General features: G+C 45.9%; 1 protein-coding gene across 1 annotated transcript in view; it reads left to right on the forward strand.

Annotated features, from left to right (window-relative positions):
• Nucleotides 1-23,926, forward strand: part of FAM133B (family with sequence similarity 133 member B) — a 222,729-nt gene that overhangs the window by 74,195 nt on the left and 124,608 nt on the right. Inside the window, exon 9 of the mRNA XM_085631041.1 lies at nt 21,441-21,488. Coding sequence (XP_085487167.1) covers nt 21,441-21,488 — 48 coding nt within the window. The remainder of the gene's footprint in view (nt 1-21,440; nt 21,489-23,926) is intronic.

The raw sequence follows: 23,926 nt of genomic DNA on the forward strand, positions 1-23,926 counted from the left end.
CCAGACGACTATATCGTCATTACGCTCTATCACGTGTCACGCGCACTCCTCTGCACCAATCCCGAAGGGTGTGTATATTATGGATACTGCTGCCCCGAGTTGCCGTCCAGCAGCCGAAGCTACCGGGTAGGTGATCCGGAGCACAGAAGAAGAGTACGAAGTAAGTACTTTTTCAACACTGGAATAAAGATATCTGTCATATTGTACTATTACCGGCACCGGTCCCGTTTTCTAACCGTCTCTATTTCGAGCGGCTTAAGTGTCATAGCCATGCCGTTTTTGTTCTTATTATTTTTTGCCATATTGTACCATTACCGGCACCGGTCCCGTTTGCTAGCCGTCTCTACACCGAGCAGCTTAAATATCATAGCCCAGTCGTCTCTATCCCGAGCGGCTTAAATATCATAGCCATGCCGTTTTTATTTTGTCATATTGTACTATTACCGGCACCGGTCCCGTTTTCTGGCCGTCTCCATCCCGAGCAGCTTAAATGTCATAGCCATGCCGTTTTTGTTCGCAGCTGCCTTCACTGGTTTTTGGCGAAGCTGACGAGGCCTGTCCTGGAACAAGGGAGGGTAGGCACAGTGATATTTTATTTTACGGTGTATTTTTCTGGTATGTCCATGCCTACACTGTACTCACCCTCGTAGTACTCGTTGCTAGGAAGGAGCACAGCAGATCACTTATTTTCACAATTCATGATTAATGATATATGGACACCCCTCCCGTATGCACACTAGATACACCATAGACCCGCGGTGTTACTTTTTAGTGAGCATTCCCATCACCTAGTCTAGCCCTATACATAGGACACTTATCTGAGTCCTACGCATGCCAGGGACATTCTTGCCTCCCTCCATCCACATGTATGCATATGTCCAGTTAGGTTCCCCACTGGGGCACTTGCCGACACACAAGCATGCAGAGATTAATTATCCACATTACTTGAGACTGTTATTAACGGCCTTGTATTGTGTTCTTGTTCCCTTCTCTCCCATCCCCCCCCCTATGTGTTTTTTGTCTCCTTTATAGGCCGCAACTAGGGACACGCAAAGACGACGTGTCTCTTATCTATCTTTTCAACAATATCTCCTATATATAGGACTCATGGGTTTATAGGGTGTCTCTTTCCCGACTCCCATTTGACATACTTTACTCTTTTGGTCCTGATGAAGCGCTCCCAGATCCATTAGGGACTATTTATGGCGCGAAACATGTCGACCCCTTGACACACTCACACTATCCACCACACGGGTGAGAGAAGAGGGATTCTATTTGTTTCATTTTCCCCTCTCACACAGGCAACTGAGATTGCTTCTCCATCCCCGTGATATATTTTAACCTAGACCCCTAGGACATCCTTAATAAATTGTAAGTGTCCTTGGGCTCTTTTTAGACCTCACTCACTACACCACTTCCACTTAGCCCCACACACCCCCATGCACAAATGCGGCAAACTCCTTGAAGATCTCAGACAAAGAGCCCCGTCAAACGGGCCCGTGAGGGACTGCAGCGCCACCCCCACGAGGAGCACCAGCCCAATGATGATGCTATACACCTGTTAGGGTGTGTGAGGGCACTTCTAGATCCACACAGGAGTACCTTCACTCTTTGTCGGCACACTCTAACCCACTTGGAGACACTGCACATTCTTCTAAAGCCTAATTGGCTGTCTGAGTCTCTCTTTCTCTATTCATAAGGAACTGTTACCATCTTACTGCTATAAAATTTCAAATGCAACTTTGGTATAAATAGTGAGGCACAACATTTAAAATATTTTAAATAAAACCCATTGCACATTAATATAACAAAAGAAACACACTCAGAGTCAAGGAGATACAGTTTCTTATCACTGTCCCTTCTATCTGGTAATGCCATGTCAATCCCATGAAACCTGAAGTTGGTTCTGTTTGCCCCAAGTCTCACACAAATGTGAGACCAGAGAGCAAGAAGAGTTGTGATTAATGCATGCTCTACGGTGTTCTTGTATGCTGCTCCTCAATTGGCGTGTGGTACTGCCAATGTGTATCTTGTCACAGACACAAATAATAACATAGATTACAAAACAGGATCAGCAGTTGATGTAATGGCAAATCTCATATTTCTTCTCAGTGTTGTACTTAAGCTCTTTGGTTTTATTTAGGCCCATATGGCAAATGTTGCTGTCTCCCATTGGTTTTTTGAGCCAAGTAGTGTGCTCCTTCAATTTTGGTAGGGTGTAACTGGAACACAGTAGCTCTTTAACAGTTTTGCTACTTTTGTATGATATGGATGGCTTGTGCAATTAAAGAAAAGTTAAATATGATACTGGCAAAAGTTTGAGGATTGTGTTTATTTTGCACTTTGAGTGGTAGTTATCTACATCTTGTTGTTTGGATGGACAGTATTAAAGTGACATTGTCTCAGTGATTTGCTTCACAATACACTATTCATTACGTTTTAACCCCTCCTTTTTTTGGGATTACATTTTTTAATATTGAGTTAAATGTCCCCATGTTCTGCCGGTGACTCCACCAACATCCCTCACCTTACATTACTTTGTGCATGATACACAATACTTTTTTACATAATTGAAGTGTCTCTCCTGTGCCTCTTGTGCTTGCTTTCAAGTCTTCCCTCCCCCTTCTGAGCACTATCCATTAGTTGAGGACGTGATTTTCATTGTATGATATATTGTTAATTAATGGTATGTTTCTTTCGCTTGCTTTCCTTGACTCTGTGTGTTGTCTTTCTGATATTAATGTGCAATGGGTTTGAATGTTTTGCTTCGCTATTTGTACCAACGTTGCTTTTGAAATGTTCACGTACATATTGTTTTCAAGTCTCTAGTCCCTTTTTGAAGACTTCTTCTTGGCTCATCAAGAACAAAATTTGTGTACAAGTATTTACATGTTTAGTGAATGGTTGTGGGCTTTCAATTTTGGCGATCCAAAAATATTTATTTTTGTTTATAGGAATGTAGACTTACATGTTCTTCTTGCGTGCTTGCAGCCCTGAGGAAGCCTATGACTAGGCGAAATGCATCGGCTGCGCTTATCTGTAATGTTTGAAGAAGGGAATAAAAAAGAAAAAGCAAGCAATGACCGACTCATCTTGTTTTCCTTGTTTCTATGTGTAACTCTTTTCTCTCATACTCCAATTTTTGTTACCTCTCATTATGACCTATCTTGTCTAATGTATGACCAGTTGGTAGCTGGTCTTTTGAGGTCGGCAACTCTGTTGGTTTAACGTTGAATGCTTTAGGTGGTGCAGTAACCGGTCCCCTAGCTAGCAATGTGTGTCTCATTTGGTTATGTAAGACGTTTGTGCTCTGTGGAATTATAGGCCTTGAAATTGGTGCAGCAAAAGAGATCTGTTTGTGTCATGGATAATGAATGGAGTTTGGCTTAGGATTTTAAAGTAACGATGTGGACTGAAAATATTCCCCATATTAGTATCTTTTCTCCACATCCTACTATCACTGTCCTTTTTTGTATTTTATGGGGCTTGCAACAGTAATGTCACACACTAGGTAGTTATCAGGTATTCCTTCTGCAATGTTTTGCTGCTGGATAGGAAATCAGTAACATAGTTAAAGCTGGTTGTTCTCCAACCTATCCAAAACATTACAGAAATGCTTTCCACACAATTTCCACCACATTTAATGGGCATTGTTGGACCTGGCTCTTTTTGCAGGGTTATCCCCAAACATTTTGCCTTTCCCCTCCTTTATCTTTCTGACCTGTTTTTGTTGGCTCTAGCACACTGGGCACTTTACCACTGCTAAACAGTGCTAAAGTGCATATGCTCTCTGTGTAAATTGTGATTATTTATTTGTTAGGTGCAGAATTCATCACAGAGGAGAGATCTCTGCGTCATGGCCACGGAAGACAGTTTGTAGTTCAATATCGAGGTTAGAAATTAAACAGCCAGGTTTTTAGAAGTTTTTTAAAGAGAGTAAGATCAGGGCAAGAACGGATGGACATAGGCAGCCGATTCCAGTGATGCAGAGCTAAAAACAGAAAGAGCGAACCCCAAATCTAGTCTTATGGAAATGTTTGGAGCACAACAGTAGTAAATCATTGGATCTAAGCTGGCAAACTGGGCTATCCGGCTGTAGTTTGTTTTTCATATCGCAAGGTCCTGTTCCATGCAAAGTTTTACAGACCAAACAAAGAAGTTTGAAGAGTACACGCTTTTTACAGGCGACCAATGAAGGAAGCGCAGTAGGGGTTTTGATGGGGATCGCTGCGGAAGATTGTGGATAAGATGTGCTGTATTCTGCACCATCTGAAGCCTGGAAACGAGGCCTTCATTCATATTGACCATAAGGACATTTCCATAGTCAAGGTGACTCACTATCAGAGCCTGGGCTAGGGTCTTCCTGGCATGCAAGGGGGTCCACTGAAAAACCTTCTTAAGCGTGCGCATTAGGCTGAAACAGGTTCCAGAAATGCGTTTTACGTGCTCATTCATAAAAAGATTATTACCTAATGGGGCACCTAGATTTGTAACGTATTTTTTGGGTGTCGGTGGGAATCCCAGTTCAGATTGCCACCAGTCTGCAGACCAAATTGACTGAGCTTTTCCAAATATGAGGTGTTCTTTATCATACAGTCCTTAAATTTGGCTTTAGTAAGTGTCGGATTAGAAACCATGGTGATGACCAGTTGCATGTCATCAGCATAGGTGATGGTCTCAAAGCCACATGACCTAATGAGCTTTGCCGGGGGGGGGGGTGTATGGGGCACATACATTTTGAAAAGAGTAGGTCTCAAGATTGATCCCTGAGGCACCCCTCTGTCCAGGACCGTGAGTTTTTGAAGTGAAGGCATCCATCAGCACTGAATGGGTGCGTTCTGATAAAACAATTTCCGCCAATTTCAGAGCTGTGCCACTGATACCAATCCCCCCCAATCGTTGAACTAAGATTTGATGGGAGATGGTATCAAAATCTGCTGATAAATCCAAGAGAATTAACATAGCTGAGGTCACCTTGTCTAAGGCAAGTGTGATGGTATCGGAGACCTCCATTAAGGCTGATTCTGTGCTATGAGAAGCACAGAAGCCTGACTTAGAGGGATCCAAATGACAATTGGATTCAAGATAGAACACCAGTTGGTGATTCACCAGTGACTCTAAAATTGTGGACATAAAAGGAAGTAGTGATATTGGTCTATAATTTAGCATATCCATGGGATCAAACAAAGTTTTTTTAAGAATGGGTCTGATCCAGGCTGTCTTCCATTTAAGTGGAAGTGTAGCTAACTGTAATGAGAGATTACATAGGTCTGTAACAGGGGCAAACAGAACAGGAGTCAGAGTGGTAATAACATGGGGGGAGGGGGGCAAGGTCTAGCTGGAATCCGGTTTTGATTGTTTTTAGCCAGACCAATACTTGATCAGCGGTAACAGGATTGAAAAATTCCAAACTAGGAGACTGAGAATTAACCTTTATTTCCGGAGGTTCTAATGTTATCTGTACCGTGTTATTTGAGAAAGAGTTGTAGATATTATTAATCTTTTGTTCAAAGTGCACTGCAAGATTATCACAGTTTTACACTGCAAATTATCGGATTTGTAATTTCTTTTAAGATTTTAAAAAGCACTTTTGATGAATTCTTAGCAGAATTAATTATGTCCACTATATGGGTCCTTCTAGCAATATTAGAGTTTTTTAGGTATTTCCTTAAGGCTGTTTTGTAGGCAAGTTTTTCTTCTTATAATTTAGATTTACTCCATTTACGTTCCAGTTTTCTACATGCGTATTTATCTTTTTTTAGGGATTCTGTATACCATGGAGCAGGTGGATTTTTTTCTTCTCATTTTATGTAATTTCAGCAGAGCAATGATATCCAAGGCCTGTATAAATTAATCTTCAAAGGCTTTTAATGCAAGATCAATGTCTTCATAGTCTGTTACAGCAAGAGTGGTAAAGGCAGGGAGAAGTGTGGAAGGAACCACCTTTCTCCAAAGTCTTGTGAGTTTCATGGCATCACAGGAGTCACCAATAGGTTTCTGGACATCTAAAAGGAACTCTAAGGAGAAATGAGCAGTCCACACCAGGGCAACAGGTGGATCCACCCCCAAGTTCAGGGCATCGGTGAATACTAAATCAAGACTGTGCCCATCTATATGGGTGGGACCTAATAACTTTTGGTAAAGCTCAAGGGATTCCATGTCTGCCAAGAGACAAATGGAATCCGGGTCGGATTGGTTATCTATATGGTAATTAAAGGCCCCCTCAAGAGCAGAAAATTATCTGCTGCTAAGATATGAGGGGTTAGCCATTCGATGAACTTCGAAATAATATCTTATTTTTTCGCCGGGTAGGATTGGAGGTGGTTTCTAATTGAAATAATATCATTTCCAACCCAAGGGTGGAGCAGGAGTTTAACCCTTAGTGTATTTCGTACCACAATAGGTACTCCGCCTCCTTATTTTGACTGTATATTGCAACTGGTTACCCTATAGTCTTCAGGAAATGTTACAGCTATGGGTAGAGAGGCAGACAAATGCAGCCAGATTTCAGTAATGAAACCTATATCTGGCTTAGTTGTATCTAGAAAGTCCCAGAGCTCCAACGCGTGCTTTAGAAAGGAGCGCACATTTAGGTCAAGTCCCTGTAGCTGAGGGGAGATATGTTTGGTGTTATCCAAAGAGATACTATTACTACTAGTAAGAAGATTGGTTATCCCTGATTGGCAGATTTGTTTTACCAGTATGTCCCTAGTAACATGCACTGTGTGTGCCCACGGTCTGTAATTCAAATGCTACTAGTGGGCCTGCAGCACTGATTGTGCTACCCACAGGAGTAGCCATGCAACCATAACTCAGACCTACCACTGCAGTGTTTGTGTGAGCAGTTTTGGGCTGCCATGTCGACCTGTCAAGTGCACCCACTTGGCAGGCCCAACACTTCCATTTTACTCATCTAAGGCACCCCTAAGGTAGGTCCAAGGTGGCCCCATGGACAGTTTGCAGTGTATTTAAAAAGTAGGACATGTACTGGTGTGTCTTAAATTCCTGATAGTGAAATAGTGCTAATTTTGTTTTTCACCATTGCAAGGACTAGCTCTCTTATAGGTTATCATTGGAGCTGCCTTGTGACCTTCTACAAGTGTAACTTCCTATTGCGGAGAAATACAGAGTTGGAGTTTGGGGTCTCCAAACTCACAATCTTGGAAAAAAAAACATCTTTTAGTGAAGTTGGTTTTTAAACTGCATGTTTGAAAATGCCACTTTTAGAAAGTGGGCATTTTCTTGCTTTACCATTCTGTGCCTCTGCCTGTGAACTCCACATCTATGGGAGGGTGACCGTCGGGTTGTTTGTGCCTTCACTCTAGACAGTCACACAAAGAGAACTGAGGTGTACCCTGCATATCCTAATGGTCCATCACCAGGCTGATGGGTCTTCCTGAGCTAGAGTGGTGGGAGGAGTGGTCACTGACACCTGAATAGGGCTGTGCCTGTCTTCCAGCAAAGCTGTCTCCACCCCCCTGTAATGTGTATGGAGCCAAGCCAGGGAAAGGCTGGGTGTTGTGCACCACAAAAACGATCCTTTGGAGTTTACCTAGCAGAAACTGGTACAAATACTGGAGCTGTGACACCATAACTACAGAACACTTCTGAATCAAGAGGAGACTCTGCTACGAGGAAGAACTGGAGAGCTGTTAGGAGGAGTACTGTTCCTTCAAGGGCTTGTGTGTGCTTGCCTCCTGTTAAGAGGTATTAAGGCCATCAAAGACTTTACCTGCAGTCCCTCTGAACTCCTCAGTTCAGACTTCTGACCTGCCAAGAAGTGGCAATTCCAGTTCTGTGCCCTTGGAGGGGGTTTTGCTGCTTGAAGAACTGAAAATAGACGCATCGCCCCTTCAGTGCCATTTTTCCCGCCGCAAGCTTGCTGTGTGGTTGAAAACCCAGCACATCTCCACAGTGGCCGAAAAGATTAATGCAGCGCCTGATTACGGCAGGAACAACCGCTGCTGCCCAAGTCCAGAGCACCGCATTTCCATTATCTGAGACCTCCGACGCAGGCCCTGCTGTGCAGTTGAAGGAATAGACACATCAACTGTTCGTAGCTGGAGGAATCTAAGCCTCGCCTGTTTCGCCGCCCCTGCATCGACTCCTGCGTGCCTGGATTTTCCACGCAACGCGAGTGTGCGCCATGTCTCCATCGACCTCCAGTCCGAGGCTCTGCCCCGTGTCCGGAGAAACGACGCATCACCTCCACTACGCGGTAAGAAACAGAGGTATCACTTCCTTCTCCAGTAAGGAACGGACGCATCATCTCCACTGCATAGCAGTAAGGAACCAACACATCACCTCCCCTGGGAGCAAGGAACCGATAAATCACCTTCCCTGCGTGTAAGGAACCGACGCATCACTTTGCATTCCGGCACCTCACCTCCACTGCACCTGTTTTCGTCTTGTGATCTTGATGCCTCACAGGTACATTGTGCTAAAAGTGACGCATCTATAGTTCTATTATGGACTGAGCTGTTTTTAAGTGATATCTTGATCTGTGTATGTTGGATTTTTGTTGTTTTGGTCTTGTTTAGTTTAGATAAGGATTGGCTATTTTTCTAAACTTGTGTGGTGTCTATTTGGAGGGTTTTCACTGTTTTACTGTGTGTTTTTGTGCAAATACTTTACAAATTGCCTCCGAGATAAGTCTTGGGTGGGTAACTCCCTGTCCATAACTAGAAGGAAAGTTCACTACTTGGACAGGTGCAAGCCACTGCCAACTAGAAACGCCCATTTTTTTAATAGCCAATTTCTAAATTGCTGCCAAATGGGGATTCTTTTATTTTCAGTAGTCTTCTAAGGATACATTTTGCAACCGCTCATTTGCTGAATAAAATAAGGCATTAGTATCAAGGGGTCTACCCATTTTTATAGCTCTCAGTGTTCCATTTAATCAGTTATTTAAATCAGTATGGTTTGTACTGTAGAAAGTTAGCTTTTTTATTATGTTTTTGCAAAATGTATATAGCACAGATGTGTAATTCCTTTGCAAGGTGAAAACCTAAAAGTGCAATTTTCAATATATAGTTTTTGGTATTTATTTATGCAGTTTACTAGAGCTTAAAATGCACCTAGAAATGTTGAAGCGCTTCACAATGAGAAGACATAACAATATAGCATTACAAAGAAAGATCTAGCTAATCATGTAGCAAACCATACTGAAATTCCATAAAATTATCAGAACAGTTAACAAGAAAGTTTATTAAGACAGCAACAGCGGTCTAGAGGGTAATTAAAAAACAGATCAGTTAGGCAACAGTATGCAAATGACTGTGAAATGTGATATGTTACAGATCTTTTTTTAATGTAGACTGACAGAGGGTAGAGTGAAGGGCAGGGATCTACAGTCTTGGTGCACTTCCTGAGAAGGATTGAGACAGGTTCTTTTCCCATTTGAATTCCAGTTACTCGACTTACAATGATTCTGGGTAGGAGACTTTGACCTGCAAGGAAAGAGTTGCAGTAATCATGTATAGCGACAACAAGAGCCAGCGATTTCAGATGCTGTCAAGAATAACCTGCTTGGTACTTCAGAAAAAATTAGTTACTAGTGGCAGTAATGTGTGACTGAAGTTTGCGAAGGATGGCTCCCATATATCTGTCACTGTCAATAGTAAGGTGGTTGACTAAGAAACACAATAAGGATACCCAAGATTGAATCAATCAATCAATCAATCATAGCATTTGTAATGCGCACTACATACCCTTGGGGGTCTCAAGGCGCTGGGGGGGGCGGGGCTGCTACTGTTTGAAGAGCCAGGTCTTGAGAAGTCTCCTGAAAGTTAGGAGATCTTCCGCCTGCCGTAGGCGGATGGGGAGGGTGTTCCATGTCTTGGCGGCGAGGTGGGAGAATGATCTGCCGACGGCGGTCACTCTTCGGATGCGGGGGACGGTGGCGAGGGCGCGGTCTGCGGAGCTGGCGGGTGGGGGTGTAGAGGCTGAGTCGGCTGTTGAGGTACGCTGGTCCGGTGTCGTGGAGTGCCTTGCGTGCTTGGGTGAGGAGCTTGAAGGTTATCCTCTTGTTGATGGGGAGCCAGTGCAGGTGTCTCAGGTGGGGTGTGATGTGCTGCGGCGAGGGATGTCGAGGATCAGGCGCGCGGAGGCATTCTGGATGCGTTGGAGCCGTTTCAGGAGTTTGGCCGGGGCTCCTGCGTAGAGTGCGTTGCCGTAGTCCAGTCTACTGCTGACGAGGGCCTGGGTGACCGTCCGTCTAGTTTCGGTGGGGATCCACTTGAAGATCCTGCGAAGCATGCGGAGGGTGTTGAAGCAGGAGGAGGAGACGGCGTTGACCTGCTTTGTCATGGAGAGGGTGGAGTCGAGGATGACCCCTAGGTTGCGTGTGTGGTCGGTGGGTGTAGGGGGTGCTCCTAAGGCAGTCGGCCACCAGGAGTCGTCCCAGGCCGAGGGGGTGGATCCGAGGATGAGGACCTCCGTCTTGTCAGAATTCAGCTTCAGTTGGCTGTTTCTCATCCAGTCGGCGACGGCCTTCATTCCTTCGTGGAGGTTGGTTTTGGTGGTGTGGGGGTCATTGGTGAGGGAGAGGATCAGCTGGGTGTCGTCGGCGTAGGAGATGATGTTGAGGTCGTGCCATTGGGCGACATAGGCGAGCGGTGCCATGTAGACGTTGAACAACGTTGGGCTGAGGGATGAGCCATGGGGTACGCCGCAGATGATCTAGGTGGCTTCGGAGCGGAAGGGGGTGAGGCGGACGCTCTGAGTTCTGCCGGAGAGGAAGGAGGTGGTCCAGTCCAGGGCCTTCTCTTGGATTCTGGCGCCGTGGAGGCGTGCTCTTAGTGTGCGGTGGCAGACCGTGTCGAAGGCGGCTGACGGGTCCAGAAGGCTGAGGGCCGTGGTTTCTCCGTTGTCGAGCAGGGTCCTGATGTCGACAGTGGCGGCGATGAGGGCAGTTTCGGTGCTGTGGTTGCTGTGGAACCCGGGCTGGGGCGCGTCTAGGATGTTGTTCTCTTCGAGGAAGCTGGTCAGTTGTTTGACAGCTTTTTCGACTTTCGCCGGGAACGGGAGCTGGGAGATGGGTCGGAAGTTCTTGAGATCCTTGGGGTCTGCCTTGGGTTTCTTGAGTAAGGCGTTGGTCTCTGCGTGCTTCCAGCTCTCCGGGTAGGTTGCACTCTCGAAGGAGATGTTGATGGTTTTCTGGGGGTGGGGTGCGATGGTGCTGCTTGCTTTGTTGAAGATGTGGTGTGGGCAGGGGTCTTCCGGGGATCCGGAGTGGACGGTGTTCATGATCTTGATGGTGTCGTCGTTGTTGATGTTGGTCCAGGCGGGTGGTGGTCGTGGGAGCGGGAATATCGGTGGTTGCCGGGGTGGTGACGGCGTCGAAGCTGTCGTGGATGTCTGCGATCTTGCGATGGAAGAAGGTGGCCAGCGAGTCGCACAGGTCTTGTGACGGTGGGATGTTGTTGGTGTTGGAGCTGGTGTTGGAGAGTTCCTTCATGATGCTGAAGAGCTCTTTGCTGTTGTGTGCGTTGTTGTCTAGGCGGTCTTTGAAGGAGGTCCTTTTGGCGGATGAGGTGGTGGTGTCGGCGGGTGGCGTTCCTGTAGGCTGTGTAGCTTTCCGGTGTTCGTTCGCGGGTCTAGTTTTTTCGAGTTTTCGGCAGGTTCGCTTGGAGGCCTGGAGGTCTTCGGAGAACCAGCTGGCTCTCTTGCTGGTGTGGGTGTTGGGGGGCTTCTTGAGCGGGGCGAGGTTGTTGGCGCAGTCGTCGATCCATTGTCTGAGGCTGCGGGCTGCGGCGTCTGGGTCGGTCGGGTCTGCGGGTAGGTTCTGGGCGAGGGTGGTTGTTAGCTGGTCCTCGGTGACCTTGCTCCAGCTGCAGCGAGGCATCTGCTGGGTGCGGTGGTGTGTGGTGGGTTTCCGGATGGTGAAGTGGATGCAGCGGTGGTCAGTCCAGTGGAGTTTGGTGGTGCAGTTGAAGAAGACCTGGGTGATTGCTGAGAAGATGGGGTCAAGCGTGTGGCCGGCGGAGTGGGGCGGAGTTGTGACGAGTTGTCTGAGTCCGAGGTTGGCGAGGTTGTCGATCACGGTGGAAAAGTTGGAGTCGTCGTCGTTCTCGAGGTGGAAGTTCAGGTCCCCGAGGAGGATGTAGTCCGTGGAGGCACGGGCGTGTGTGTGTTGATGTAGTCAGCGATGGAGTCGCTGAACTGTGGTCGGGGTCCGGGGGGGGTCTGTAGATGAGGGTGCCTCTGAGGGTGGTGTTGGGGTCGGTGTGGATCTGGAAGTGCAGGTTTTCGACAGTGCTGAGGGTGTCGTCGGCGTCTGTCGAGATTTTGAGAGTGTTTCTGTGGACGATGGCAATTCCTACTCCGTTGGTGCGGTCCTTGCGGGTGATCTTGTAGCCTTCCGGGATGGCTATGGCGATGTCGGGTGCTGAGGAGGGGATCAGCCAGGTCTCCGTCAGGAAGGCGACGTCTGGGGCGTTGGTGTCGAGTAGGTCCCAGAGTTCGACAGCGTGTTTGTGGGCGGAGCGGGTGTTGAGCAGGATGCATCTGAGGATGTTTGGTTCTTCGGTGGGTGGGTTGGCTGGTCGGCTGCTGGTGAAGCTGCAGTTCCGGCAAGAGAAGGGTCCTTGGGTGCACTTCGGGGCGGCCAGGCAGCAGGTGCGTGATCGTCTGGCGTTGAGTGCGTGGAGGGTAGCAGAGACTGGCGTCGTGGTGTGTGCGGGGGCCAGGGGTCCTGGTGCTGGGCGCTGTCCAGGTGTGGACAGGTGCAGACGGGCTTGCCTTACACAGCCTCCATATGAGGGGATGTGGGAGGGAGGAGCAACTGGGAGGCGGGAGCGGGGTGGCGAATGGGATTGGGGGGGCGGGGCCGCAGGGGACACAGCGGCGGGAACATGAAGGGGGGAGCAGGCGGGGGTCACAGAAGGCAAAAGGGGACACAAGGAGAAATGGGGGCACAAGGTTGGCCAACAGAAAAAAAAAAACCAGAAGAAGCACAGTAAATACAGTAGAGCAAAATGCAGGCAGTAGAAGCGGGACACAAACCAAATACGAGCGGCAGCAGCAGCGGGCTCAGGTCACACAGGGGGGGCGGTGAGGGGAGCTACCTGCCTGGTGACAGGGTCAAGGGTCGCTGAATGTTCAACTTCTTAAGTGAGAATAAAAGAACTTCATATTTTTGTAGCTTCAGATTCAGCCAGATGGTGGACAAGTCATGAGGTACAGCTGAGTATCAAAAGCATATTGATCCTACAGGATATCAGCATTCTTGAGGATAACCCCTAAGTGTCCCAAGTAAAGATTGAGCAGAGTAGGAGAGACGATTGATTCAGTGGGCCATCACTTGATCTCTTGGCACCAAGCTGGAGTAAGAGCTCCTCATTTTGACCACTTGGGGCTGGTTGCATAAGTTTGAAGCATTTGAGAAGCACTCCCTCTGTACCCTTCCTGTCTTTGAAGCATTAAGCAACTATAAGTGGCAGACCGCGTTGAAAGCCACTTGAAGGTCATACAGGAGTTTTCAGCATCAAGAAAATGTTAAACATCTACTGTTGCAGTGTTGCATCCTGTCCAGAGGCCTGCAGTTCTGCATCCTGTCTAGAGGCCTGATTTCCGGCCATAAAGAAGGTCTTCGACCATGTGTGGAGATCTTAGAAGAGACTTCCTTTCTAACACTTTTCACAGAAAGGAAAGACAAGAAACTGGATGAAAATGATTAGGATCATTGATGTCTGCTGGAAGTTTCTTTTGTTTTTATAAATTTAGAAGAGGTGAGGCTTGGACAATTTTTTTGCAGTGAGGGAAAGTACTCTGAGAGAAGACATAGTTGATTAACATTGCCCAATAAGGCAGCATCTGATAGGTTAGCTTTCCAGCAATGTTGCAAGGCACAGCCTCAGTGTAATGATTAGCAAGTTTCATGTTGCTAGCAGTATTAAGAGAGACTCCAGTGACTTCTTTGAAGTTTGGCAATCTCCACTGAGGTTTGCCGCTAAGATTTGGGATAACAGTGGCATCTGAAGCAGAAGAGAAAGAATGTTCATCTGATTTCTTTTTACAGTTGAAAAAGAGAGCAAACACCTCACATTCAAGAATTACCGCCTCATCTCACTGCTTCCATATCTCGCCAAAGTTCTTGAGAAGGCCATCAACCACCAGATACCTAGGCGAATACAACCTGCTCCACGCCTCGAAATCCGTCTTCCGCCTAAACCACAGGACCAAAACAGCCCTAATCGGCGCCACCAATGAAATCGTATTCCTTCAGGACTGCGGTGAAACAGCAACCGTTGATCCTCCTAGATTGGTTGAGGTCGACTGGTTTTTCCGGGGATGTCCAATCCACTCACTCTTAAGGACATGCCCTTTGATGGCCATCGCCTTTTCAGCAACAAGGCAGACAACGTGCTGGAGCGCTTTAAATACTCTCGGGCTATGGCCAGGTCCTGGGGCCTCTCCACCCCCAGTCCTGCGCAGTCTGCCTTTCGCCACTTTTGTGGCTACGGAAGAGGTGCCCTGCCACGTCCCGCCCAGAGCCACAGGGCGGTGCAAGCTGGCCAGCCTCTGCGCGGCTGGGTACGTGGGTACCTGCACCGTGGTTCTGGGGGCCAGCGGGCGGGCCAGTCCACCACAGCTCCTTCTGCAGCACCTCCAAACCCTCCTAGTCCCACATTTCAGGGCCACCAAACGCCAGTGGGCGGCAGGATTCGCCATCCCTCCCCTGCTGGCGCACCATCACGTCGGACAGGTGGGTGTTGCAGATAGTCCGAAGGGGCTACTACCTCCCCTTCGAGACTACCCCTCCATCCATGCCACCTCAGTACCATCGCAGGTCGGAGGATCATGTGGCCCTTCTCCAACAGGAAGTTTCTGCACTCTTGGCCAAGAGAGCCATCAAGCGCGATCCTGTCCCAGAAGTAGACTGTGGTTGCTATACCCACTACTTTCTGGTGCCCAAGAAGGACAAAGGCCTGCGACCTATCTTGGGTCTCAGGAACGTCAACCACTTCCTCCGGAAGGAGAAGTTCAAAATGTTGACCCTCGCTCAGGTCTTGTCTGCCCTCGACCCTGGAGACTGGATGGTAGCCATGGACTTGCACATCCCCGTCCTACCGGCCCACCAGTGTTACCTGCTTTTTACGGTAGGCCACGAGCACTTTCAGTTTACGGTGCTCCCTTTTGGCCTTACCAGAGCCCCTCGGCTGTTCACCAAAGTGATGACGGTGGTCGCAGCGTATCTGCGCAGATCAGGAGTTCCAGTCTTCCCCAATCTCGATGACTGGCAGTTGAAGGTGGGCTCACCCCAGGCTGTCGTCTCCCACCTTCAGACTACGGCCGACCTCCTGCATTCGCTGGGATTCTCCATCAACGTGCCGAAGTCACACCTGAGCCCCTCTCAGAAGCTCCTCTTCATCGGAGTGGTTCTGGACACGACGCAGTTTCGGGTTTATCCTCCCGAACAGCGAGTCTGGGATATTCAGGCTATGATTCCGATCTTTCAGCCTCTATCCCGGTTTTCGGTCAGGTTGACCCTCAGGTTGCTGGGTCTGGTAGCCTCCTGCATCCTGCTAGTGGACCATGCCAGATGGCATATGCCGGCTCTGCAGTGGGACCTGAAGTTCCAGTGGGCACAACATCAGGGGAATCTGCCCGATTGCGTCCAGATTTCGGAGGGCACCGCACACCAAATACAGTGGTGGCTAACGAACCAGGATTGGGTCGAAGGCAGATCCCTCTCCCTTCCTCAACCAGAGTTCACAGTGGTGACGGATGCATCACTTCTGAGATGGGGCGGCCACATGGCGGAGGCCTCTGATCTCCGGTGGAGTCCGGGCTCCATTCAACCTTCTGGAGCTTCGGGCGATTCATCTCGCACTCAAAGCATTCCTTCCCTCTGTCCGGGGAAGAGTAGGTCAGGTGTTCACGGACAACACCAACGTCATATGGTACTGCAACAAACAAGGCGGGGTGGGATCGTGGACCCTATGTCAGGAGGCCCTCCGCCTCTGGACATGGCTGGATCATTCGGGCAAATCCCTGGTGGTTCAACTCCTGGCAGGTTCCCTGTACACCAGGGCGGACGAACTCAGCCGCAGGTGCATGATGGATCACAAATGACGTCTTCACTCGGAGGTGGTGCTAGGTCTCTTTCAGCAGTGGGTGAGAGCCTTGGTTAGATCTATTCGCCACCGAAGAGAACGCGCAATTTCAGCTGTTCTGAGCGTTGGAACTTTCAAGGCGGCGGTCTTCTATACGCCTTTCCGCCTACAACACTTCTGCCCAGAGTGCTGAAGAAGATTAAGCGCGACCGGGCCCAAGTCATTCTTGTGGCTCCTGATTGGGCACGAAGAGTCTGGTATCCCGAGCTGCTCAACATGGCCATCGATCCTCCGATCCGACGGCCTCTTTGGGAGGATCTTCTGTCGCAGCAGCAGGGGACGTTCCTCCACCTGAACCTGTTCAGCCTCCACCTCCTTGTGTGGAAATTGAGCAGCGGCAGTTGACATAGTTTAACCTGCCTCCCAAAGTCTGCGATGTTATCTTGGCAGCCAGGGGTCCCTCCACTAAGACGGTATATGCCTGCCGGTGGAACACATATTTGGCATGGTGCACAGCAGAAGCTGTGGATCCCCTTTCTGCCCCTCTTTCTAAGGTTCTCTTGTTCCTCCTTTTTTTGGCCCAGCAGGGCTCTGCTCTGGGCACTCTAAAGGGCTACCTCTTGGCCATTTCAGCCTTCCTTAGTCTTCCTGATCGGCCTCCTGTTGTGAATAGATTCCTTAAGGGCATTACTCATATTTTTCCTCATGTTCCCTTCATAATGCCCCAGTGGGACTTGAACTGGTTCTTACCTATCCTATGTGCGCTCCCTTTGAGCCACTACATAAAACTGTCCTCCCAGGCTTCTCACTTTAAAAACTACCTTTCTGGTCTCCATCACCTCTGCACGCAGGGTGAGTGAGCTACAAGCTCTTTCTTCCAAGCCTCCCTTTCTGGCTGTCCATCCGGACAAGGTCGTCCTGCGAACTAGACCTTCCTTTCTTCCAAAGGTGGTTACTTCTTTCCACATTGGCCAAACCATCACTTTGCCCACCTTCTTTCCGCCTCCGCATCCTTCAAAAGAGGAAGAGAGGCTCCACCGTCTGGATCCAAAACGTGCTCTTTCCTTCTACTTGAATCCCACAAAACAATTCCGGGTGGACGACCAGCTCTTTGTTAGTTACGTGGGCGCTAAGAAAGGTTGGGCCGTGCACAAATGGACCATCTCCAGGTAGCTTGTTCTGTGCATCAAAGCTTGCTATTCTTTGGCAGAGAAGGAGCCTCCAGAGAGAGTGCACGCTCATTCCATTAGGGCGACGGCAGCCACCACTGCTTTGGGACGGGGAGTCCCCCTAGATGACATCTGTGAGGTAGCTACGTGGGCATAGTTGCACATGTTCACCAAATACTACTGCCTGGACAGCCAAGTCCGGAGAGACTGCTTCTTTAGCCGTTCTGTTCTCCAGGACTTTCTGGTGTGAACTTAGTTTGCAGACCCATCTCCGGGGTTGGTATTGCTGGGTTATCTATTCTAATGTGAGGTAAATATAACTGTTTTTTTCAGATGAACAAGTTACTTACCTTCAGTAACGATATATCTGTAAGAAACATAGGTTAGTTATAGATTCCTTACCACCCACCCATCCTCCCCATTCTGTGAACTGACTTCTAGGGTTAAGGACATCCTTTCAGGGCCCTAGTTTTGTGCACCAGTGGTCAGTGTCTTGCATGGGTCTACGCTTCTGGCTCAGTCGTGTACAGAACTGACGTCAGCGTGCGAGGGCGGCGTCTTTGTAGCTACCGCAACGTCATCCCGGCGACCACGATGCCGACGACGAACGCGGAGTCAAATAACGCCACCTTCCGACGTGCAGGGGTACTGCTGATGACAAACTTTCGGATCCAGTCTGAAGCCTGGGGGTAATTCTGAGGGAAGAAATCTATAACTAACCTATGTTTCTTACAGATATATTGTTACCAAAGGTAAGTAACTTGTTCCTCCAGCCCCTTCTTTTTAACTTGTTTCACCGTCTTCCATCTGACAGAAATCCCTGCCCTAGACCGAGGCTGGGAAGGCCCACCACATGCTTTGCAGCCCAGACTGGCCCATTTTCATTATGTATGTGTCAATCAGCCGCAGACAGAATGACAAAGGGCAGGGTGGTGCTGCTCTTGTGCTCAGAGTAGAAGTTCGAGGCGGCCCCATCAGGAAGCTGAGGCTTCTGGCAGGGGAACAGTGATGTTCCCCAATGCCCAAAATTACGGACAAAAGGCGTCCGTAAAAGGGATCCTCACAGACAACGGACGGGAGGTCCAAATTACGGACGGTCGCCCCAATGCAGGTGTAGATTTGCTTGTGCGAAAATCTGAGTCTTTGGAAGTTCTCTTTGTCTCCAACCACTTTTTTCTTCAAATCTGGAAGAAGGTTTATGTCTGCCTTTGTAAGGAGTGAATTTCCAACCTTTCTCAGTATGGAAAAAGATTAGAGTAGAGTTGGCGAAAACCTTTAAAAGATGCAAGTTAGTAGGTTTGCACAGATTTAAAAGGGCATTCCAACCCTGGAACTATTGCTTACCATTACATTCAATATGTAGATCTGCATAAAGGTGGCAACATAAAGGAAATGCTAGTATTCATTCCCTACTATGGAAGGAGCCCTGGCATAGTCAGAGAGGCTATTTCAGAGCTCTTACATAACGAGATTGCTGCCATAATTTATCACTGCATTACATGTCACAAAAAGGACATGTGGATTTTGTTACAGGACAAGTAGATTTATGAAGCAACCTGCTGCATGAACAAGTAGATATTTTATTAAATTCCACACCCCTGAATGCACGCAGGCACCTGCAATAAAGGATATACGCATTCTTAGTATTGAATTAAAGTGTATCCAAAGTGTATTCAGTCCATAAATGAAGAAAGAATTTATGTACTCTTACCTCAAAAAGTGTAAGGGAAAGAAAGTATGAGTAATTATTGTTCTGAATTCATCAGTTTCACAATGCCAATCTAAAAAAACAGAAGGATGACATTAAACACAAAGGCTGCATATACGTAACACATGCAAGGTGTGTGTGTGATAAAGGAAAGGACAGTGAGCGTGGGACCAGGGGGAACCCCCTACATCTACAATAAAACGGACATGGGTTTTAACAATCACAAGTATTGCTGCAGAAAAGAATACACCATCCAGATGAGAGTGCCGCAAAAGCCAGGTTGTGAGGTGGAGATTAGCATGCAACGTGCATAACAGATACAGCAACCAAGGACAAAGACGATGTGAGAATATCCTGTGTACAGCACTCAGACGTAGGCGCAGTCAAAAAAGCCAGTGTGCGCGGTGTGCCTGATGGAGCAACACACGCATAACACTAGCTTTACATTTTAATTAATTACTAAGAATGCGTACATCTATCATTGCATCTTCTATTTTAGTTCAGTGCTGTGTCCTAAAAATTGTGAGCGACATCTTTTGGGCATCTGATTCTATACTGCTTGAAAGCCTCAGAGCATGATTATCAATTGTTGTCACCAGCAGTTTTTTTTATTAGAGTTTGTTTTGTACTTGCAAGATGATACTTAATACATTGCAAGGTAGGCCTAAAAGCATCTTTTGGAACAGTGTAGCAGTAAAGGTCTGCATCATAATGAAATTTGAAATTATTTGGAAGTTTCAATCAAAATATCAAATAAAACTTTTTGTTTAAAAAATAGGATTAAATCGGGGTTCCAACTTAAAATAAAGGGCTTGTATCTAGCCGAGTGAAATCTACTGTGCCTATACACATCTTCACCATTAAATTATTTTGTGGTACCATTTCGATAAATACACCACCCAGTGATTTAGTCACTGGCAACAAATCCCTTTTATTTCTTCCTCTGAGGGTTTCTTGGCTGGTGAGCAGAGTGTTTCAAACAGACTACATCCACACTGTAAAACCTTGCTATTGAAAGTGAAACAAATCACCCTAACCGGCCTCTCCCCACTTGTTCAAGTCTCTGCCTAAATAAATAAATAATAAATAAATAAATACGTATTTGTAAAGCGCGAACGACTCACCCTTGCGGGTCTCAAGGCGCTGGGGGCCGTTGTGGAAATTAAGTGAGCTATTGCCCAGAGTCACACGGTGCTGAGCTGCCGTCAGAGCCGGGGATCGAACTGTGAACCCTGTGCTCCGAAGTCAGCTGCCCTGGCCACTGCACCACACCTCTCCACTAAGCCTATGTTCCCTAAATCACCGGTATAACACATAGGCTAAATAAATTGTGGGGTGTTATGACAGATATGCTTAGTCGCCATAGTCTCTAACCTTCTGACATTGCACAGCTGTATTTGAGTCTGATATGCCCCAGATGTCCAGTGGCTCAAAAACAAGCTTGCACATCATGTAGGCCTGTGTGCTCAGTAACTACTAAAAGCTTAACTCCACAAAAACAAAATTCTGGCATTAACAAGTGGCAACTAACCCAAACCTGCCTCAACAACATGAACCTGGATGATTTCAGCCTTAGCCTCTACCCAAAGGATTCATCCTGGACACTGATTTCACCCTCAAGGATAACATCGCAAAGAACACTAAGACTGCGAAGTTCTCTCAAAGAACACAAAGGCAGCCAACTTCTCTCTATCAAAGAAAATTAATCCTTTCATCCCATAACTTGACTTCCAAACTGACCATGTACAGCGCCCCACTGTCTTTTGGCTAGGTTTCTGCTTTGCCCACCCATTTGCCTACATACGTACATAACTGGGATTGCAATTTTAGATTTCTGTCTCTGTGGAAGAGTCCTTAAGTGCCAACCTAGAAAGATCTTCAAGAGCACTTGCTTTTATAATTTACTTTCCTTTATGAATACCTTCATCCTGTTCTCTGAAAAGTATAATAGTGAACGAGGTTCAGGAAATAATTGTTTTACAAAGGCTTTATCATGTTGCTTGACAGGTCACTGCAGAACTTTGACTGGGTAAGGAAAGTTTGATATTGTGGGCGAATTAGTGAAATTAAATTAATAGACTACATGGTCTTTAAACCATTGGCTCTTCCGCTCTTACTGTAAGTTTGTTGGATTGGAGTCTGTATTTAGGGACACCTTCCAACTGTAAGGAAATGGCGACAGTTGGGAAGTGAACCAGGATTTTCTCTGGAGCCTATTCAAAACAGTCTCCACTAACTGCTACTTGTTTGACAAGGTATACATAGAAAGGTATAATTGTGGCAGGAAAGGCGAAGTAAAGCGACCTTAGGAGATGATTAATGGCAACCAAAAGATTCTCATAGGGATGCAATGAACCTTGGTTTAGAAACTATTGTACATATTTTCATTTGTAGATACAATCTCTGCTACGTGGGTTTGTGGAACCTTCACAATTTAAACACATTTATATTTGCATGCGCTTCATTGAAAATGCCTAAGTCTACACGTTATTCTGTTACATTTAGGATGGAAGCAAAAAGAAAAAGAAGCCAAAGGATCAAGACAAGGAAAAGGTAATCGCCTTTTTATACGAGAAAATTGTCAGAATGAAATACCAGTCATTGCGTACAGTTTGTGTCCAGGAATTGCAGACGTGTATTAAGTCCAAGAGATGTTTTTGAAAATGCTAGATGATGTCATACGCATTCTGAAAGGACAAGAGTTCTTCTTAATGACGATCTCCACTGGATACCGTACACTTAATGATGGGTCTCCCACTGATTCCCTGTTCTCCACACTTTTCAATGCATAAAAAGGCTCTCTTATATTTCATATGTGCAGAAGTTTGAAAAAGATCAGATTAAGTACCTGATTGTGTAACTAAACACAGTCTTTCATAAACATGCAGAAGACCGATTAATTCATAAGATCACATCCATTCATTCTATTTCTTCTCCTAGTACTGTGCCATGGTCTTTGTGGATGCAAATTTACTTACATTGGGCAGTGGTGGGTTTGAATAATCAATAAAAGGTATACCGCAGAACGAAAACCTCTCTGCTTGAAACATTTTGCTTTGGAATATGTCTCTGCTGATATATATTTCTACTCCGCATGATTTGATAATTCGGCGTTGAATGAATTGCTTAAGACCTTAATGCCTGAGAATGTGATGACATTTCACAAGCAGCTCCAAATTATCCTTTTGAGCAAGCGTTTCTGAGGATATTTGTTTTGCAGTTTTTCTATGACTGAGTATCTTATGATTTGAATTTAATCTATTATAAATGATGTAAACTTTTTGGGGGCTGTAATTTGCTACATGCTTTTAGGTACCTATATTGTTTTGATATAATTATGTCACTTTAAATATGAATATATTTTAAAAAATATAAACTCAGTCTTATGATAATTCATAAGTGCCTACTCTGAATGCTGCATTGCAAGTACACTGGTAGTGTTATAACATCCTCAAAATGGATCCAGTTGTTCCCTGTGTGGTAACAGTGCAAGTGTTTTTATTTCCAGCCTCATGGTTCCCTAAAAATTGTAACAAAAAATACATGCATGTATAGGGGTTCTATATCAACACTCTTTCGCTATTGCTCTGTTCACGTCACTAAAGATGCTCCTTTTCACCACATCACTAAGTGTAGACCAAGCGAACTACCCCACTTCAGATATAGGATGCTTTCATTTTGAGTGAATGCATTTTTTCCCTTGCACATGTATGCAGACGCCTATAAAATAGTTCCCCAAGAATAGAGCTTTTAAACACCAGTATTTTCCAGTGACTCCTATTTCCCATGTATAGCAGGGTGTCGGCAACTATTTCCCTACCAATCAAAACATTAATTGAAAGTTGCAGTGTTGTCTTATTACTCTCAACCAGCTTTGGTATATTTATTTATCCTATATAAAATGAACTCAATTCATTAGAACTAGTGTGCAAGCAAATTTCTCGGTTGGAGCCACGCAACCGCAGCTTTGTGGTTGACATTTCAAGCACTTGCATATGATTTTAGAGGGACCTAGAGAAATTACTTGATGTGCTACACTTCTGTAAAATAATTTTAAGGGTTTTAAATGTCACTTGTACGAGACCTCTGGTAACGGCTTGAACTGCACCTTTTGAATGGATCTTGAGGATTTGGCATCTGATTTGAGATAGACCTCTAGTAACGACTTTAGGTCTATGACTGCAGCTTCATAAAAGAATTTCAAAGCTTTTGCATCTCATTCAAGAAGGACCTCAAGTAACGACTTCAAACTGCTTGTTTGTGTATGTCTTGCCAGCCTCAATAAAGATTCATACTAAAATACGTATATATATTTTTTTGTATGTACTCTTTAGTAGTTTTAACAATTGAAAAAACAAAAACCTAGGCAAGGCGATGAAAATTTAGTGCTAACAAGGCAAGAGGCCAAATATAACAAAGGTTCTGTATACACACATGCGCAAATACTGTCTAATTTGTATCTGATTAATTGTGTAGAAAAATATATATTTTTAATTTTTTTTAGTTGTCTTTTGTTAAAAATGCATAAAGTTACCATGAGATGACCATTGTTTATAAAGTATAAATTGTAGGTGCTTTGCAAATATTCATAAAAATTATTGCTGATTCTTTTCAAAAATCCAATAAATACATACTACAAATACATATTTTTGATTCAAATGTTTAAATTCTGGACATGAAGTCATATTGAAAAAGCTTCCAAATGATCCTTTAAAAAATTATGTAATATAGTGTATTTAGAAAGAACTGGCGGTATGTTGGAACAACGCGCGTTTCGGCGAAGCCTTTTCAGGATTCCATCTCAGTGACCACAATACTTTGGATGCTGTGTCTTGCTGTCACCTATGAAGTAGTGACGGTGCAATTGCCATACAATGAGAAATGCAATGTCCTTATCTTATGTAGAATTACAACATTTTTGGAATATGTAGGGAATATCCTCTTTAAGATCAATGATTTGAACTGCTCAGCCTGGTAAAAATCCTGACGGC

This window comes from Triturus cristatus, chromosome 10 (genome assembly GCF_964204655.1).
Source record: "Triturus cristatus chromosome 10, aTriCri1.1, whole genome shotgun sequence".
NCBI classification, from domain to species: Eukaryota; Metazoa; Chordata; class Amphibia; order Caudata; family Salamandridae; genus Triturus; species Triturus cristatus.